The 18,675-nt window shown below is 39.3% G+C and overlaps 4 protein-coding genes across 12 annotated transcripts in view; 1 reads left to right on the plus strand and 3 right to left on the minus strand.

Annotated features, from left to right (window-relative positions):
- Positions 1–959: 959 nt before the first annotated feature.
- Positions 960–5,263, minus strand: LOC104825977. Of its 7 annotated transcripts, none has more exons than XM_010558449.2 (14): positions 4,180–5,263; positions 4,045–4,075; positions 3,871–3,944; positions 3,328–3,367; positions 3,159–3,214; positions 2,962–3,084; positions 2,686–2,818; positions 2,252–2,541; positions 2,052–2,177; positions 1,828–1,961; positions 1,644–1,744; positions 1,463–1,554; positions 1,224–1,342; positions 960–1,132 (listed from the first exon to the last, which is right to left on the minus strand). In XM_010558449.2, the coding sequence occupies exons 1-14, from the start codon at positions 4,201–4,203 to the stop codon at positions 1,063–1,065; spliced, it is 1,413 nt and encodes a 470-aa protein (XP_010556751.1). In that variant the 5' UTR covers positions 4,204–5,263; the 3' UTR covers positions 960–1,062. The 7 variants fall into 7 exon arrangements, with proteins under 7 accessions (XP_010556751.1, XP_010556749.1, XP_010556750.1 ...); XM_010558447.2 differs by having other exon boundaries at positions 2,962–3,090; positions 4,180–5,262; XM_010558448.2 differs by having other exon boundaries at positions 1,644–1,741; positions 2,962–3,090; positions 4,180–5,260.
- Positions 5,264–5,367: 104 nt separating this feature from the next.
- On the plus strand, positions 5,368–10,974 carry LOC104825978 (cullin-1). Of its 3 annotated transcripts, none has more exons than XM_010558456.2 (20): positions 5,368–5,544; positions 6,015–6,205; positions 6,295–6,394; positions 6,567–6,752; positions 6,835–6,882; positions 6,976–7,179; positions 7,255–7,332; positions 7,568–7,657; positions 7,741–7,821; positions 7,942–8,001; positions 8,423–8,452; positions 8,567–8,653; positions 8,735–8,884; positions 8,966–9,021; positions 9,166–9,286; positions 9,380–9,541; positions 9,663–9,806; positions 9,958–10,176; positions 10,295–10,462; positions 10,603–10,974. In XM_010558456.2, the coding sequence occupies exons 2-20, from the start codon at positions 6,075–6,077 to the stop codon at positions 10,702–10,704; spliced, it is 2,217 nt and encodes a 738-aa protein (XP_010556758.1). In that variant the 5' UTR covers positions 5,368–5,544; positions 6,015–6,074; the 3' UTR covers positions 10,705–10,974. The 3 variants fall into 3 exon arrangements, with proteins under 3 accessions (XP_010556758.1, XP_010556757.1, XP_010556759.1); XM_010558455.2 differs by having other exon boundaries at positions 5,368–5,552; positions 10,603–10,962; XM_010558457.2 differs by having other exon boundaries at positions 5,425–5,449.
- An 82-nt stretch (positions 10,975–11,056) lies between these two features.
- LOC104827368 lies at positions 11,057–14,720 on the minus strand. The gene is made up of 6 exons (XM_010560541.1): positions 14,631–14,720; positions 13,400–14,497; positions 13,164–13,321; positions 12,406–12,566; positions 11,748–11,905; positions 11,057–11,646 (listed from the first exon to the last, which is right to left on the minus strand). Exons 1-6 carry the CDS (start codon positions 14,718–14,720, stop codon positions 11,449–11,451), a joined length of 1,863 nt encoding a protein of 620 aa, XP_010558843.1. The 3' UTR covers positions 11,057–11,448.
- A 141-nt stretch (positions 14,721–14,861) lies between these two features.
- LOC104827369 overlaps positions 14,862–18,675 on the minus strand; it is a 4,514-nt gene continuing 700 nt past the window's right edge. Inside the window, exons 3-10 of the mRNA XM_019204044.1 lie at positions 18,564–18,675; positions 17,854–17,926; positions 17,631–17,761; positions 17,153–17,476; positions 16,394–17,065; positions 15,897–16,249; positions 15,130–15,473; positions 14,862–15,040 (exon numbers count right to left, since the gene is read on the minus strand). Coding sequence (XP_019059589.1) covers positions 14,862–15,040; positions 15,130–15,473; positions 15,897–16,249; positions 16,394–17,065; positions 17,153–17,476; positions 17,631–17,761; positions 17,854–17,926; positions 18,564–18,675 — 2,188 coding nt within the window. The remainder of the gene's footprint in view (positions 15,041–15,129; positions 15,474–15,896; positions 16,250–16,393; positions 17,066–17,152; positions 17,477–17,630; positions 17,762–17,853; positions 17,927–18,563) is intronic.

The raw sequence follows: 18,675 nt of genomic DNA on the forward strand, positions 1-18,675 counted from the left end.
ACTGGTCAAAATTTAAAAATTTTAAAAATAAATCCACTTGACGCAAAAGATAACTAAGGCGTATTTCCACGTCCTCCCAACGGGAAGAAAATATACATACTAATGGTTTGCCTTTAAAATTCTCACATATTATATATACATGCATACACATCTTATATATCTGGTGGCTGGCTCATACATGTGTGTGTGCATATGTAGAGATGGTAAAGGCGTAATTATGGGGGGGGAGGGGGGGAGTTGGTGTGGGCAAAACCTCATGCACGATATAAACAATAAAAATAATAATAATTAATTATTATTAGAGAAAAAACGAAATAAAAATTCAGATTCATTATCTGCCAACCTATATTTTCAGCGGTCACCAAAATGGCAAAATACAATGGTGTTGTATTTAGTAGACAAGGCTGCAGGAAAATTGGGCTTTCTAAAGGCCCATTACAATGGTGTTATCTTTAAAGCTCAGCCCATGGAAAACCCAAACAAAATGCAAACCCAAGTTCTTGAAATTTATAAAAAAAATATTATTGGGAGATAAAAGGTACAAATAAAAATATCTATATAGGAAAAAGGAAAGTGGGGAAATTTTGGTGGCCAAGCATTTTAGGATGGGGAAATCTTACAAATGAACAAAACAGAGCTCTGTGTTTTGTTCCTAAATGCTATCTTCTCCATTTTTGTTCTGTTCCGGACATTGCCATGAGACCAATCCCCAGTGCTTCTCGTGACTCAAATGGACCATTACCATTATAATAGCAGTTTTTTATATGTATACCTGTCACTTGTCCTGTTTTCCCCTCTGACACATAGGGTGACCTTCAAGTTCTTCATATAAATCAAGTCTCGTCTAGTGATAGACAGACGAAATTCGTAAAATTATGATACTTACCATCAAATTCTGATGCCTTTTCTTTTTGGCCAAAGTCGAATCCTTTGTCCGAATTGAGATTAAAGGCTGCGACTTCAGTATAAATAGCGACCAATGCTTTCAGGGTTTTAAGGGGAAACTAGAGAAGCTCATGAATGATACAAAATTTGTGATATGCTGATAAATTCTGTCTTGCGTTACATGATGGAGAAATATGAACAGAGAATAATCACCTCCTTGTTCTTGTTCTTCAGTTCAACCTCCTTCCTGTTGACAGTTAAAAATAAACCACGAAATCTCGGGTTAATTAACAATGGAAAAGGAAAATGAGGACTGATGGCATGAGAAACATGCGAACCATGGGGAATATATGCGGATGACGCTCCCGACTTCAATATCAACATCCGAGCAAACTTTTGTACTAAAAATGATAGTTGTCTCCTTTCCTACTCGGGAGTTCTTGAGCAATGGGGAGTCCTGCACAATTAGATGGGTGACCTGAGAGGTTCTGTATCTTAGACTTGTCTTCCACACTTCTAAAAGCATTTGCATATCAACAATCGTTCAAAACAGCTATGCATCGAGAGAGAGAGAGACCTCAACATCATTCACAGCAGAGCATTTGCAAACCACCAGCCGTGCCTCCAGGCCTCTTGACAGTATCCTTACATCAACATACCTCCATGCATCTGAATGGGAAAGGAAAGGAGTAGATGATAAATACACTGGCAAAAATATCCAGACTAAGCCCTGGCTTATTGATGTAATGCCGCTTTACCTCTTTGTCCAACTCCAACCTGTAAAGTCTTCAAAATCTCCATCTCTTCTTCTCTCTCTCGTTTTATGACTTGCTGTAACTTTCCATATAGACCACAGCTGCTATGATCAACACAACAACTTGGGTTTTAGTTTTGTATAATGCTTTAAATCTGGAGCGGGAAAGCTGTAACCACTTTGGTTACCCGGATAGATAAGGTGAAGTGAACAACTGGCCTCCATTGCTCAAAGAAGCAGCTTTTAATGCTTCATTAAACTGGTCTCCAAGAAATTTTTTCTTCTGGTTCCGAGTATCTGGCACTGAGCTTTGATATCTAGGCTGTGAAACAAAATAATAATATTTGAATCATGTAGCAGATAGCTTTTTATGAAGAGCTAAAAATATCACCAGAACATCCAGGGAAAAAACCTCATAATCACTTGACGATTCACTATCCATGGGACCAGGAAGTTCATCGTCAGTGGCTCTATCTTGTAATGTAGAAGAACTTCCTTTATGAGCATACTTCAATCGGCTTCTTCTGCGTCTGCAATACTGGAGCACAAGGGATATCAGTGAAACATACAGCTGGACAAAACAATAACTAGTGCATTGAAGAAGCAAATCACCGGATCAACACTTCGTTTTGTCGCTCTGCTTGTATCTGGAAGACTATCCAAAAGCTTTGATATTGCATGGTCAGCGCATCCATACTGAATCACCCTTGATGCAGAAACAGTAACACCATCTCTGTTTTCTGTTTCTTCATCGAAACCATGGAGGCAGTCAGCAATTGGATCCTCTTCCACCACCTGATCACAAGTTTCCAGATTTTCAGGTATTCCATTTATCTTGGAGGACATTTCTCCATGAGTATGTGAATGAAATGAAAACTTTCGCCGCACTTGGTCTTTGACAACTGCAAGACATTAAAAAAACAAAAAACTCGAGGGTTTTCAAAATGTTTATGCACTTATGATATGTTTCTTCAGGTCTCATTTCGTACACTCCTCTCTTTTCTTTTAGAGATATTCAAAGGACAGTTTTTGGTTGAAAGAAATACCTTTATTACATCTCTTGGTTTTAGATCCAGATGAACGGGACAATGAGAATGAAGCATCACCATTCAAATGAATTAGCGCCTTGGTTTCCTTAGTGACAGTTGACCATGTTGTCATTTTGCTGTATTGTGGAATCTGAAGGCAATGATAATCACCATAATAGTGTGATTTAGCATGCCAAGTCATTGAAACTTTTTGGGACAAAATTGTAATCAGTTCAATAAAACTTAGAATAGCCAAATTTGATTACCCCCCCCCCCCCAGTTCTGAGTAGTAACCTCATCATCAGAGACACTTTCTGCATCAGAGATGCATGTGGATCGTGGTTTTCTCAAAGGAGCAAAGTTACTCTCCTCTTGGGAATCAGGAACTTCTACATCATCCTCAAGAGGGAGGCTCTTCTGCGACTGACAATGCAGCGTTGCAGCATCAGTGTAAACATAAGACGCAAGGAATGTGATAAAAGCGGACTCACAGATGCCTCAGGAGATAAGTTGCCAGTCTGACTAGCATAATTTACTTCCCCACAACCTGGAAATAGCATCACAGCATTTCCGTCAAAGCATTTCCCTTTCTATAAGTTATGAGACGGAAGGAATGGAAACCCCATAAAGGAGGCAACAGCAAACTGGATATACATATACCTATGAGATTCTCAAGCCTTGTCTGAAGTAGTAAACCTCCCTAAAATAAAGGAAGAAACCATGATCAAACTTCACACCACAAAATCAGTGTCTAGAACTTCAGATACAAAATTCCTCGAGCTAAGACTATTGAGTAAAATTTCCCAAGTGCCTCTCCTATAAATCACAAACTAAAAAGATCACAGCTTCAGACATATCATAGCTTTCTTACCTGCAGTTCAATCAAATCAAATAACACAACATAAAGATGGAATATTTCTAGATGCTGCCAAGAATTCAACCATGCACAAGCCATGAGACTAGTTTTGGATATCCCAATTATGCTGAAGTTAAGTTTCCATTGTTCCATCTTCAAACATATCATATCTACATCCGATGCAAATTTATTGACAAAACTCAAATTCAGTCGTTCCCCTTCTTTCCGCTGAGAATTTTATCAAAGCAAATCACAAGAGCTGCATAACCTTCGAACGGGTTCCCGGGTCAAGCTGAATAAACAAAGTACGAGATATACAATGATCATCGATTTGCGACTACACCTACTTCTTCCCTCGAATTCCCACTTGGCGACATATCATTTCCTCCAAAATCGCCGTTGCCGTACTCTTCATCCTCCTCTGAAAATCGGACAACAACAAGAGCAACACCCAATGGGCCATCAAAGGCATAAAAAGCTAAAATCTCGACGCAAAATTATGATGAGAAAGCAGTCATCACCGGAAATGCTCTGATCAGAATCTCTGTTACCCTGAGAATCCAACGGCAAAAGTAAAAGGAAAACCAACTGAATATATTAGAAAATACAACCGCGAAGGTACGAGTAAACAAATTTCAGTAGGAGAAAGCTGTCACCGGAATGTTACTCCGCCGCCACATCTGCCGTACCCCTTCAAATCGATCTCGCCGGAATGTTCCCTTCGCACCGGATTTCCTCCTGCATGCTGCGGTTACGGGTAATCCACACAATGTTGCCCTTGGGTCGTAATGGGCTTTTTTCTTCGGCCCAAATATTTCTCATCTATACAATTACAGAATAATCCCACATTTTTTATATTTCATATAAATTTACCAGATAGTTACTAATTTTACATTCTAGTCCAAAAACGTAACCCAAATGCTCTCGTCATCTATAAATCTCCGCCGCGATTTTAAATCTCGACTGAGCCATTGAAGTTTTCCCTCTTTCTCGTTTCGGTTTCTCTGTCGCAGAGTTCTGTAGCGAGGGCGGTGATGGTTACAATCTACGCATTTTGCGAGGAACCGGCTGCGATAAATTACAGGGCCATGTGAACACAAAGGCGTATGCTTTTTCCTTCTCAGCCAATACCAATTGGAATTCTCCATTCCTAGAATTATAGCCGAGAACGAAGTGATTTTCGATCCCAAGAACCGATTCCCAGAGTTTTCGACTCAATTTGTGTCGTCTAAGGATCCACGGTAAATCCCTTTTACCGTATCAGCGAAGAAAGCGATAGAAGAAACAGAAATCCGAATCCAAACCATCGCCGACAAAAGATCACCAGAACACCATTTCTTGGGCGAGAGGGATTAACGCCGGTGAGCTCGCGTTGTGTGCGAATTCAGTATCCCCTCAAACAAATCCGCTGAGCTCCCGATTTCTATCTCCTCCTTGAACGCGTCCATGGCCGCCGACCGAAAGCTCGAAGACCAAAGCGCCACACGAACTCAGAGCCTACATAACGGAACTTCGGCTGAAAATCAGTGATTTGAACGTGGAGAAAACAGCAGAAATTGCAGGAGCAATGGAGCATGATTCGAAATTCGAAGAAGATAGTAACGTTTAGGGTTCCGTTCTTGAATTAGAAGAACCAAAGAAATTGAGACGGAGAAGACTATAATATTAGTAGCTGCCGCTAAAAGGAGCACCAAAACGCCGCGTTTTGGCAGAAGTAATGTAGATCTGTTCCCTAAAAAAAAAATAATACATCGCTTATTTTTTTTAAATAAATTAACGTGGAAAGGAAAAAAAAGGAAAATTTGCATAAATAAATGTACCCCAAAAAAAATAAAATAAAGGGGAGATAAAAAACAGAGATGGAAAGGAATTCCTGACATCGTCGTCCTGGTCTCTCTTTCCTTCACCGCCTTCTTCTCAGCTCCGGTTCTCTCTGATCTCTTTCTAGGGTTTTTTCTCCTGCGAAAACCCTGATCTCTCTGCTCTCTCGATCCCCTCGAATCGGAATCGTTACCATCTTGGTATTTGGGTGCGTGATTTCTCGTTTGTTTAGGGTTTATGATCGCACATCCTTTACATGTTCCGGTGCTTACTTTTTTGTTGCTAGTTATATTATCTCACGGATTCCTCTTATTTTCTCTCAAGTGTGTTCGCGTGTGTGTATATAGTTTGGATATTGTGGGATCGAGATTATCGGGTTCCATCGGCGTGCATTGTTACTGCGCAATTTATGGATAATTATACTGATTGGTGTTTGTTTCGGAATGGTGTCTTGTACGTTATATTCTCTCATGTGAATTCTGGTTGGAGCATCGTCGTTGATGCATAAAACCGTGTTTGTTCGGGGCAAGCTGGTAGCTTTAGTTTGTTATAGCATTGTCTTTTAATCGATATGTTTCTCATGTGTTATTGTAACCGCTAAAGAGTTGATTTTCTTGTTCTTCGTGTATCTTGAATCTTATCTCTATTCTGGTTTTATTGACTGAATCAGTGGGCTTCCATCATAATCTTGAAGACAGTTTCAGGAGAGCATAAAGCATTATTCTAAAATATGGAACGCAAGACAATTGACTTGGAGCAAGGATGGGACTACATGCAGACTGGTATCACCAAGCTGAAAAGGATTCTGGAAGGACTGCCAGAGCCAGCTTTTGACTCTGAGCAATATATGATGCTTTATACGTAACCGTTACTATCTTTTGTTCAATGGTCTATTATGGTTGCTTGGTTGTAATTGATACTGACCGTAGTTGATTTTCCGTGATTTACAGGACTATTTACAATATGTGTACCCAGAAGCCGCCTCATGATTATTCACAGCAGCTATATGACAAGTATCGTGAAGCTTTTGAGGAATATATAAATTCAACGGTAAGTTCCGTTTACATTTTTTCTTAGACTTCATGTGGAGTTTCTTACCACCACTGCTTCATTTGTGGATGCCAAAGTTTGGACTTGATTGTGGAATTGTTCGTCGTAGTTTGTACTTGAAAACTTGTTTCTTAAGTGGAGTAAACAATTTTACATTGTTGTGTGTGGTTAGGTTTTGCCTGCTCTGAGGGAGAAGCATGACGAATATATGCTGAGAGAGCTTGTTAAGAGATGGTCTAACCATAAAGTGATGGTTAGATGGCTATCCCGCTTCTTCCACTACCTTGATCGTTACTTCATTGCTCGGAGGTCGCTTCCACCATTGAATGAAGTTGGCCTAACATGCTTCCGTGACCTGGTTTGTTATGCTGCCTGTGACTCCTAGTCAGTAGTCATGCATTGTACTACGTAGGTTTTAACTGTTCTTTTATATGATGCAGGTTTATAACGAGCTGCATTCCAAGGTCAAAGATGCTGTGATAGCACTTGTAAGTATGATATTCTGCAATTTAGTGATGTAATAATACCCAACTTTGGTTTTCTATTTTAGGAAAATTCTAACATACTAGGTTTGGTGTCAGATTGACAAAGAACGTGAGGGGGAGCAGATTGACAGGGCATTGTTGAAAAACGTGTTGGATATCTATGTTGAAATAGGAATGGGGCAGATGGATAGATATGAAGAAGATTTCGAAACCTACATGCTTCAAGATACTGCTTCTTACTATTCTCGTAAAGCATCAAGCTGGATTCAGGAGGATTCTTGCCCTGATTACATGCTAAAGGCATGTTCCTTAACAGCTTGCTTTCCAATTTCATTTGGGAAATGATATTTAACACTCGGTACATTTATGTTGCAGTCTGAGGAATGTTTAAAGAAGGAGAGGGAGAGAGTCTCGCATTATCTTCATTCAAGTAGTGAGCCTAAATTGGTTGAGGTAGGTTATGACGTTATGTGCAATGTGTTTTTTATATCATTATGCCTGTATCATTGACAAAATATAATACGGTGTGTTGTAAGTGGTCTGAATAGCTTGTATTTTCCGCACATGTCAGATGCTTCTGTTCTTCATTTTTCCTGAAGAGCACTGGTGCTTAAGTCGAAGTCTTCTGCCTTAAACATTGATGTCTCTCACTCTCTCTATTGACTTGTTTGTTTATCTATGAATGTAGAAAGTGCAACAAGAATTATTGGTGGTGTTTGCAACACAGCTTCTAGAAAAAGAGCATTCAGGGTGCCGTGCATTGCTAAGAGATGACAAGGTAAACCAGCTTTGGTGGTTTGTTTTGTTCATTAACCGGTGCATTGAATTCTTTATTTATTTGGCGTCTCTACTTGCATTCAGGTGGACGATCTATCCAGGATGTACAGGCTTTACCATAAAATTCCGCGAGGATTGGAACCTGTTGCTAATATCTTTAAGCAGGTTTCTTTCCTAGATTTTATCTGCTTTATCCTTTGTTTGCTTTAGCAGAGGGCTATCCTCCTCTTCCTGTTTGCATTCATGTAAGTTATTAACACAATCTGATCCGGGACATTGTGACAGCATGTCACTGCAGAGGGCAATGCACTTGTCCAACATGCCGAGGATGCAGCTACTAATCAGGTTCGTATTTTTTTCTCACTATCTGTGCAGAATTCTCTCGGAGTCACATACTGTAACTGTTTCAATCAAAACTGTATGCTTAACTTAACCCCCTTAAAATATCTCATTTATCTTAAAAGTATGAATTGAACTTGTCTATTCTGGATGATTCAGACTTCTGATTATGAATTGGTGAGGGAGCTTAGTACTTTAATTCTTTCTGAGGAATTTGTAAGGATGTAACTCAGGGCTTCTTTTTTAACTATTTAAAAGTTATTCCATGGTATTTTCAAGTTCCTGTGTTTGAGTAAGAATTTACTGAATAGGTGTTTGTTCCCAACAAATTTTTAAGCCGATTCTCCATATGCATCTTTGTATATTCAGATTTGCAAAATAGATGTGCTACTTTATTTTGTGGTTTCTAAGAATTTTCATTCCACAGGCTGCAAGTACTGCTGGTGTGCAGGAACAGGTGGACATCCTGGCCTGATTTTTTTATTTCTGGACCTGATTTATGGGACAAATTTTGTTTGAATTTAAAAATTTGTTTGAATTTAATGATTCACTTTGTTTTTTGTGGTTTCAGGTTCTTATCAGAAAAGTGATTGAACTACATGATAAATACATGGTCTATGTCACTGAATGTTTCCAGAACCATACCCTCTTCCATAAGGTTTGATTTGCATTTTCAAGCCCTTATCATGTGTTTATCCTGTTGCTGTATCTGTTACTTAAAGATTTCGAATCCTTGTAGGCTTTGAAAGAGGCATTTGAGATTTTCTGTAACAAAACAGTTGCTGGAAGTTCCAGTGCAGAATTACTTGCAACATTTTGTGATAATATCCTCAAGAAGGGAGGAAGTGAGAAGCTAAGTGATGAAGCCATTGAAGATACACTTGAGAAGGTAGATATTTTAATATTTCTTTTTTTAGTTCAGTCTCCTTTCTCCTGGTATTGGTGCTGAAGTTTGTATTGAATTTTTCAGGTGGTCAAGTTGCTTGCTTATATAAGTGACAAAGATCTTTTTGCGGAGTTTTATAGGTAACATATCAACTTCTGATCTTGCTTTTTAAAATGTTGATTTTATGTCAATGATTTGGCGTGATGCCATCCAAAATAGTATTGGAATGACAAAAATTTTATGAATGGGTTGCATGCTTAGCCGGTTCTTCCTACTGTTGGCAGGAAAAAGCTTGCCCGCCGGCTCTTATTTGATCGCAGTGCTAATGATGATCATGAGAGAAGTATTCTTACAAAGCTCAAGCAACAGTGTGGTGGGCAGTTTACCTCTAAGATGGAAGGCATGGTGAGTTAGATGAGTTGCCCCTGTATTTCTTCGCCTTTAAATGTTAGTTGGCCTGAATAAATATGCATCCCGTGGTCATTAATCTGGTTATAGGTGACGGATCTGACATTGGCAAGAGAAAATCAGAACAACTTTGAGGAGTATCTAGCCAACAACCCTGCTGCAAACCCGGGGATTGATTTGACAGTCACTGTCCTTACTACTGGTTTTTGGCCAAGTTACAAATCATTTGACATAAATCTTCCCAGCGAAATGGTAATCAATTAGTTTTATATCTCGGAAGGAATATTTTCACTCCGATGATTTGACATAAATCTTCTTGGCCAAATGGTAGTAAAGGCTTCTGATGATTTTGTTCTCTTATTTGTTGGTTCAGGTCAAGTGTGTAGAAGTTTTTAAGGGTTTCTATGAAACAAAAACAAAACACAGGAAGCTTACTTGGATTTATTCACTGGGAACTTGTCATATTAATGGGAAATTTGATCAGAAGCCCATCGAGTTGATCGTGTCCACCTACCAGGTATCTTTTGTCTGGTTTTCCGATTTGGTTTGGGTTTATGAGGAACTATGGGTTTTTTTATTGGTATATATTCAGTTTCCAGTGCCGAATGTCAGTTATATATATAATATATATATGTATGTATGTATGTATGTATGTATTTGTCTTTCAGGCTGCTGTGCTTTTGCTGTTCAACTCATCGGACAGATTGAGCTATACTGAGATCATGAATCAACTGAACTTGAGCCATGAAGATCTGGTCAGATTGCTGCATTCCTTATCATGTGCTAAGTACAAAATCCTAACCAAGGAGCCAAGCATCAAAACTGTTTCCCAGACAGATGTCTTTGAATTTAATTCCAAATTCACTGACAGAATGAGGAGGATAAAGGTCTGAAATGTTACTCCAAGTACTGTTCTTTTCTTTGTGTGATTTTGTGATGTTCTCTTGATACCGAAGGAGATTTGAGAAAAATGATGAATGTTTCTGAACGTTGCTCCGACCACAGATCCCTCTTCCTCCAGTGGATGAACGGAAGAAAGTTGTTGAAGATGTTGACAAAGACAGACGCTATGCAATTGATGCTGCCATTGTCCGGATCATGAAGAGTAGGAAGGTATTGGGACACCAACAGCTGGTTTCTGAATGTGTTGAGCAGCTGAGCCGAATGTTCAAGGTACATACATAGAATACTCAACCAAAGTCTGCCCCCCAAAAAAAAACGGTCATGCCTGCAGGATCATTGGAGATTAATGAATAGACTAAGAACTTAACATTGATGACTTGGTTTTCCGCTCGTGTTTTTTGTAATGGCAGCCCGATATCAAGGCAATCAAGAAGCGGATGGAGGATTTGATAACCCGAGACTATTTGGAGAGGGACAAGGAGAACCCGAACATGTTTAGGTACTTGGCTTAGACAAATATACAACAACGGCTTTGACGGAGACGGGTATGTGATTTGGGCAGCAGTTGAAGCTTTTGGGGGCGAGGAATATCCGTCTGTATATTCTTATAAAGAAATAACTCGAAATTATCTTTGTGCCTTTTTTTGTCTGGGTTTGGGTCTTGAGGGCCTCTGCTTGTTTCTGTAACATCCCCCCCTAAGCTTTAGACAGTTTCAATTCGGTACGAGGATGAAAAAGGAGTGAAATGTTTCAAGATTATTGTCGTGTTACTGTTGTTTATTGTTTCTCAATGTTGGATGAATCAGACATATATTCGGTTGGGTTATGGACAGTCTTCTGTTTCTGAATGCCAATCCAGCAAAATAACATACTGAAAGTTTTACAGATGGATGGATGAATTCGTGGGGTTGAAAAGCGAAAACCCCTACGAAAAATGCTACAGAAGTGGGAACCTTTGGTCCAGAGCCCTATATTTCTCTATCTACACAAAATCTTCTTTGGCAGTACACCTAAATTATACAAGACCAGATTCCTTTTTTCTTCGGATATCTCTCTCGCCTATCATATGCCGATACTATACATACACTGATGTAGTGAAGAATTATAACCAACAAGTTCTATCTTCTGTCCTCGACCTGTCAGAAAAGAGTTGAAGCTCTAGGGTGCCAACCTGAAGGTTTTCCTGTGTAGCGTGAGAATTCGAAAACCATGTCAACCGGAAAAAAGTTATTCCACAGGGAAAGGTGAGATTATTTTCAACGGTTGATCGCTTCCATTGCAAGGCGAACCACAAGCAGCAATCCCTCCATGTCCTGAAAGTTGAAATCAAGGGCTCTTTTGATGGATGAAATACCATCACTATCGTAATGCACATCAACCGATTTCCCTTTTGCAGCCCCCAGAGCCACCTGTGCTTTTCTTGAAGCATCCATTGCAGAAATGGCATTTTGTGACTGTAAACCATCAAGCAGCTACTGATATTAGTGACAGAATCCTAGAAAAAATATAAATTTCAGACAGCACCACATCATGGAAACAGCATAGATGAACTTACAAATGCCAAAAGCTGGGAAAGATAAAAATGGCTTTCTGAAGAGATAAACTGGTTTCCAGTAACTTTAGGAGATCTCACAACATAAGAGGAGGAAGCCTTTTCTGCTGGGGATGTGTGGCTTAAGTTTTTAACATCGGTGGCAGAAGAAAGAGATTCACCTAAACGAAACCCAGACAGGATGGAATCAAATTCATCAGAATCACGACTAACAAAACAGAACCAACAGATGTAATATGGCAGAATGTCTGGTGCCAAAAAGTAAGAAAATTCTTGGAAAAATAAGGTGTAGGTAAGAGAAAACCAATCCTGGAATCTGCTCAAATCTTAACCTACTCAGCAGAAGTAGCACCTTTTACTTATTTGTATTAAAAACCAACGGGCATCCAAGTATTTCAAGTATTTCAAATCCCTGACATGGATTGGCATATTGTTCATCCATAGCATACATGGCCAACAAACTTTCTGTGCATGTACTAACTATATGAACTTCATAAGGCAAACACAAGAAAGCCCTCTAAAACCACAGAGCAAGGTGTTCATCAAAATAAAATTAAAATAGTCCCTGAAATCTCAACACCATCCAGAAGTCATAATGAACGTCAATAGGGCCTATATGTCCCTGAATTATAATTAGAAAGTGGCTTATTTTTCTTAATACCTGAAGGAATCACTTGCAAGGCGGCTTGCAACTCGTATCTGTATCTGCTCGTGCTGTCACGGGAGGAATAAATCATCCTTAGATAGGCTACTTCCATGCATTTGTAAGCCAGAGCAGCGGCTCCCATGTCTTTATATTTCTCATATTCACGAGCACAAAATCTGATTAAACAAACAGTATAAATCCGTAAAATTAGGCAGTGTTCAACAACAGTTTTCAACTTCACTAGCTAGAAAGAGTTGCCAAACAGATGACAAATCTTGGATAACAATGAAATGCCAATATGAATAAGTACTGTAATAATGAAATGCTGCCACTAAAGTATTTTCTTTGAAAGGGATCTGTAACAGGTCCGGAAATGGAGAGCTGTAAAAGGAAAGGAGAAGAAAGAAAAAAATAATAAATACCACAAATGGGGCAAAGTAGGGAGTTTAAGAAAAAGTTGTGTCCTATTGCTCTATCTCAAATGTATGCAGCAGAAACCTCTGAGGAATGAAGATGACCTCTGGACAACCCAGCAAAAGAGCCATTCAAGATCACAGAAATAGGAGAGGGTAGAAAAAAAGGAAGAGAGGAATCCACGTGGACAACCAAAAGGAGAAAGGAGGATTCAGGACATCAGTGACTCGCTAATCAGGAAACCTACAGGAGATACAATGGGTTCACATTTTCATTTTCTCAATGGGCTCGCCAAATAACAAATAAAACATAACAATTCACAAATAGAGCAGAAATGTATCACTGGATGCCAAACTTACTTGCAAAGTTTTGCAGTGCTATCATAAATTTGTCTTGATCTAGCACTGCTCTTATGCTTGGAATGTCCGGAAGAAGATTCCAAAAGGGAGGCACCATAGAGAAACTTGAGTGCTGCCTGAAAGTAAAAACTTGTACTCTCGCGATTCGACCCAGCATTCTACAAAACATCACTGTGTTACAGCCTGAGGAGAGAACCAAAAAAACATTGAAGCATTAATTAAACACTACATCAAACCTTTAGGCGATCAGCCATATGTTTCAAGTCTGTGGCCTCTTTGATAGAGTTGGAGACAGCCTGACTTGTGGATCCCTTTTTCAAAGAGCTTATGTCATCATGACCTTTCATCTTACTGCCATTTGGGTTGGAGTTTCTTACACATTTATCATGTGCTACATTATCACCATGCCCTATTATTTGTGTTTTGGTGTTCAATACATCACTGCCTTGACCCAAGACTTCAACTTGACCTGCACCAGAAGGCTGAACCGATTTCTTTTTTCTTTTTCCAGAGACCATTTCCCCTTGAACGATTGGGATAGTTTTGGTGGTTTCAGGCTTCTGAGTAGATGCATAATATCGACTGCCATTTGCATCTGAGATAGCATTAAAATTCTGACACACTCTTGTATCATCTTTACAACTCTCAATGGACACTTTTCCTAAAGGTGTTTTCTTGCTCCTACATTTATCTGATCTTACTTCACCAGCTGTAGCATCATCTTGCAAGTCACTTATGAAAACCATGTCCTGGTTCTTTTTGTTAGTCGGTATGGATAACAACTCTCCTGAATCCTTCCATTGGGATTTATCCCTCGTACAGTTCTCACCATACGGTCTATTTTTGTTGAATGACGGTTCAGTTTTCAGCTTCCCAGAATAATGAGAACTCCCATCTAACTCATCAAGTTTTTTCTTCTGATCATGGTGGTCTCTCTCACCATTTGACCATCTCTTTACCCCAGAACTAGCCCTGAACTTGGTATCACGATACTCATCCTTTTCTGAGTGGTTCCTTCTTCCCTTATCTGTGTCTAACATCTTCAACGGTGACAATCCAATTGGTGAGCCTTTGGCTTCCTGAATATTAGTTTTGGTTTTACGAGAGCCAAAACTCTTAAACGAGCTCGAAGCAGTTGCCATGGAATCCGGATGAGAAGCACAATATTTATCACTTGCCTGGCTAACTCTTCTGTCCAAAACAGCATTAACACTATCACCATCTGATTCCTTTCCAGCAGAACTAGAGACCCTAAGCCTCTTCTGCTTTTTAGCTGTGTTCCCAGTTAAGTCCACTACATGACCTCCAACCTCTTGATTGTCCTTTAGTTTCCTCTTTCCAAAACAGAACCAACAGATGTAATATGGCAGAATGTCTGGTGCCAAAAAGTAAGGGACTTGATTGTGGAATTGTTCGTCGTAGTTTGTACTTGAAAACTTGTTTCTTAAGTGGAGTAAACAATTTTACATTGTTGTGTGTGGTTAGGTTTTGCCTGCTCTGAGGGAGAAGCATGACGAATATATGCTGAGAGAGCTTGTTAAGAGATGGTCTAACCATAAAGTGATGGTTAGATGGCTATCCCGCTTCTTCCACTACCTTGATCGTTACTTCATTGCTCGGAGGTCGCTTCCACCATTGAATGAAGTTGGCCTAACATGCTTCCGTGACCTGGTTTGTTATGCTGCCTGTGACTCCTAGTCAGTAGTCATCTTCTGTAACAAAGGCTTGAGTCAGCTCCGTTTTATCAGAAGCTACACCTTTCAGAATTTTTTCAGATCTAGATTGATCTACAACAAAACATCGTGATTCTCCAGTTTTCGGTTTCTTTGAAGTTCCACAGAGTTCCCGATCAAGATCCCTTTCCATCTTCATTTCTCCTGTGGTGCAAGTTTTATCAAGGGTGTCATATAGTTTAACCAAAAAGAAATAATAAATACAGTAGATTGATCTATTTCAGAAACAATACCTTCACCAGATAGCTGATTCAACAGTCTCCATGTGTCATTCTGCTTAATTTTGCTTCCATCTAAGCTTGAGTCATTTGACTTGGTAAGATGCTTAGAATCTGGTTCGCTTACCAAAGGAAGATTGTTATGCATCTCTTTATCTTTTCTGCTAGCAATTTCCTTTAGGCTCTTCCTCTCCTTTTCCTTACCGAGGTTTTCAAGGATTTCACCATTACACACCAAAATTGTACTGCCAGGATTTCTATTCATTGCCTTCTGAATTTCTATAGAAGGAGCTCGATGCATTCTCAGTACCGCTTCTGTAGTTAAATCTTGATGAATCGTACAACAATTCATACCAGGCCTAGGAGAGAACAATTTTGGAGAGAAGGGGATCAAATTTAACTAAACAGAAATACTGATGAGAAAATAAAGTACACTATCACTCTGATCAGGATGTTCCATGAGGTCTTTCTAAGAAAGGAAGATAATTATAGATAGCATCGAGAGTGAGATAGCAAAAAAGAAAGATGTTATCTTCCTGCAGCAAACTAAGGAGTTGCTTGATTTTTTCTTCTCAATGGCGGAAACTTCAAACAATACATACTTCGGAAGACAAATGCAAAGTAACCTTTTAATTTCAAGTTTTCGACATCAAATTAAGTACTGTAAGCAACATAAATCTCTGTATCATCATCCACAATGTATATGATTTTGTGTATTGTGTTATCATAAGGAATGCAAGTTAAACCCAAAGGACTCTTAGGACCACAAGAAAGAAACTTACAGCCAGCTGAGCATGCTACAGTCCCAATCTTCAGGAAAGCTATCAGGATTCATGCCATTTGGAAGAAGACGCCATTTCTGGCACTTTTCACAAAGGACCCAGTTGTCTTCTATCATTGTAGAAGCAGAAATAGTGAGACCCACATCAGATATGCTTCTAAATGTAGAAGGTGGAGCATTACTTGAATATATCAGTAATTGTGGTTCTGAGTGCAAACTCTTGTCAGACACATTGTGTTTGGAAGGTTTTCCCTTCACAACTTTATCAACTAGACGACTTTGGATTTCTTCTTTTGATTTCCCCATATCGCCACAGAATTTTCTATATCTGTCTTCTGATTCTCCAATTCCTTCCTGCAATTTTTTCGCATGAGCATTTTTCTTATTTTTGTTTATAGCAGCAGACTCATCTCCTAAACTTTCAAAGGCAGGAACTATAGGGCTTGAATTTTTCTGTGACTTCTTCTGTTGATTAGATCCAGTCTCTCTTTGACTAACCTTATCCATGGAAGAGGGTGTGTTTTCAGCATTTGGAGCTTTCTTCCTCTTTGATTCACTTATGACTGTCAGAAATTCACCTTCTTTCGAGTTCAGGTCCTTCCTTTTCCTGTTTAGAAAAATACCATTTTTAGTTTCCTTAACACTTTGAGCAGAAAAGGCCACTACACTCTCTTCCAACCCAGGCTTTGAACCCGTCAATGCTGCTTCTAAGTCAGTCCTGATCACTCCTTGTGTTGTGCCCTCAACAGCCTCCACGCAAGCATCTGAAACCTTACTAATCTTTTTTTCTGGGTGGATGTACATAGGTGATAGACAGGAAAGCAGTGGAAGCCTCAAAGTTTTGAAAACAAGTTCCTCACACAACTGCATGTCAGTCTCTTTGTCAGTTTCAGATCCAATGCAACTTCCATCAGCCTTGCTTGAGCTTGGCAGTGGTAAAACCTTTACAGACTCTGTCAACTTTTCTTTCTTTGCAGTTGAAAGCATAGTGTCACAATTTTGTGAATCAGGAACATCCATAAGAAAATGTGAGATTTCAGAATCCAACTTGGGAATATGAAAATATCTGCTATCATCTGTCGTAATCCCTTTTTCCTCACCCAGTTGAATGAGATCATCTGAGAGAGGCGATAACAATAGATCTGTATGCAACGGGAATGAAATCATTGCCTGCACAGGGGAAGGCACCAAGAAGAAAAAGATATATACATCATTATTCAGTGTGCATGAACATTGAAACAAATCAGAGATATTCACCATGAGAATTGTAGTTGGAGAATTATCTGCTCCACCGTGGAAGCCTTCATCACCTTCTGAGAGGCTTTTCTCCAAGAAGGTCAATGATGATGGGTCGACGCCTTGTTCACTAAATGCCAACACATTTTTCTGTGATGTGAGGTCATTCGAACCAACTTTTATACATACTCTGAGGTTTTTATGCTCTGGTGAAGTCCCAAAGTTACTGGAATTGACACACTCTTTTAGTTCGGCCAAAACATTTGAGGACGGAGCTTTGGAAGTGGATCTGGAAATACATACTGGACGTGCAGGTTTTGAAGCTGAGCAATAAGATCGAGACTCCTACAAAATAACATGAACCAGCAAGATTAAGCAGGATGTAACATCACCAATAATGGAAGCTTCTATTCCGCTGGGCAAGAAAAGTTTCTCCTTTCTATGTTAAATGTTACAAAAACCTGTGCATCATTGTTTGCTTCAAAGAGGAAAATTTTACCTTCAACCTTGAATTGTTTGGTGACCTCAGAATGAAGTGGCTTTGGACTTCCTGTGGACTCTTAGGATGAGACCGGACAGGAGAAAGCTCATACATAGGCAAGAATGAACCATAGCCACCAAATTTTGCTCCTATATGTTCAGATTAGAGATGAGATGCAGTTAGTTATGCTCCTGGAGCATAAAAGCAGTTAAGTTATAGTATTCTACTACTGTCAAATTACCCAGATTCTCAACTGAAATTCCACCTTCAAAATCCTTCTGAAAGTGTCCCAAAATGTTTTCAAGTTTATCATCCTAGAAACAGACAAACAATCATTGTCACCAACAGCATAGTCATCAGGAAATTTTGAAAGAAAAAAAAAGTAAAGAGAGAGAGCTGTAAGGACTAAGGAGAAGCAAATACAGAAGGAGATCTGCATAATATAACACAAGAGGTCACGATCTTTACTCAACTCATCATCAAGCATCACCACAGATCCACTAATAATAAATTTTGACGTGGACGATAAGCCTTACTGGTTAAGAGTTTAAATTGGGTTTTACCTAGTAGGTTCTGTTAATCCTATCTAATAAGTTCAGATATCTCGGTGATTATGTTGGATTAGGAAACTTAGGATCTATTTAAATATTGATATCTAGCCTGGATTCTTAATTTACTCGGCTCCAAGGAAGTAGGGGATCTCATTAAGATTCTTTTGTGGTTCATTTATTTTCTGCATTAAGTTACGATTGCCTACGACTGTGTTGCCACAACAATATTAATACTCATGCATTTTCCATTTACATTGAATCCCAGAGCTATTCTCTACTTAATGCAACAAGCCGAGTCCCACATTTTGAAACAAGACACAGAAGCTACACTTAGATCTTCAAGCTCAATATGGAAACAAAATCTAGAAATGAACAGTAAGCTTGTGAAAGGGACACTTACAATATAAGAGAGAGCAATGTCGGGGTCATCTCGGGAATCAGAAGAACGACCGTTGCTGCAAGAGGGAGCTCCTCCATCTTCAGCCTCGTTCTCCTCCATTTTTCCCGCTCTT

Source organism: Tarenaya hassleriana, unplaced genomic scaffold, assembly GCF_000463585.1.
Source record: "Tarenaya hassleriana unplaced genomic scaffold, ASM46358v1 Cleome5, whole genome shotgun sequence".
Taxonomy (NCBI): Eukaryota; Viridiplantae; Streptophyta; class Magnoliopsida; order Brassicales; family Cleomaceae; genus Tarenaya; species Tarenaya hassleriana.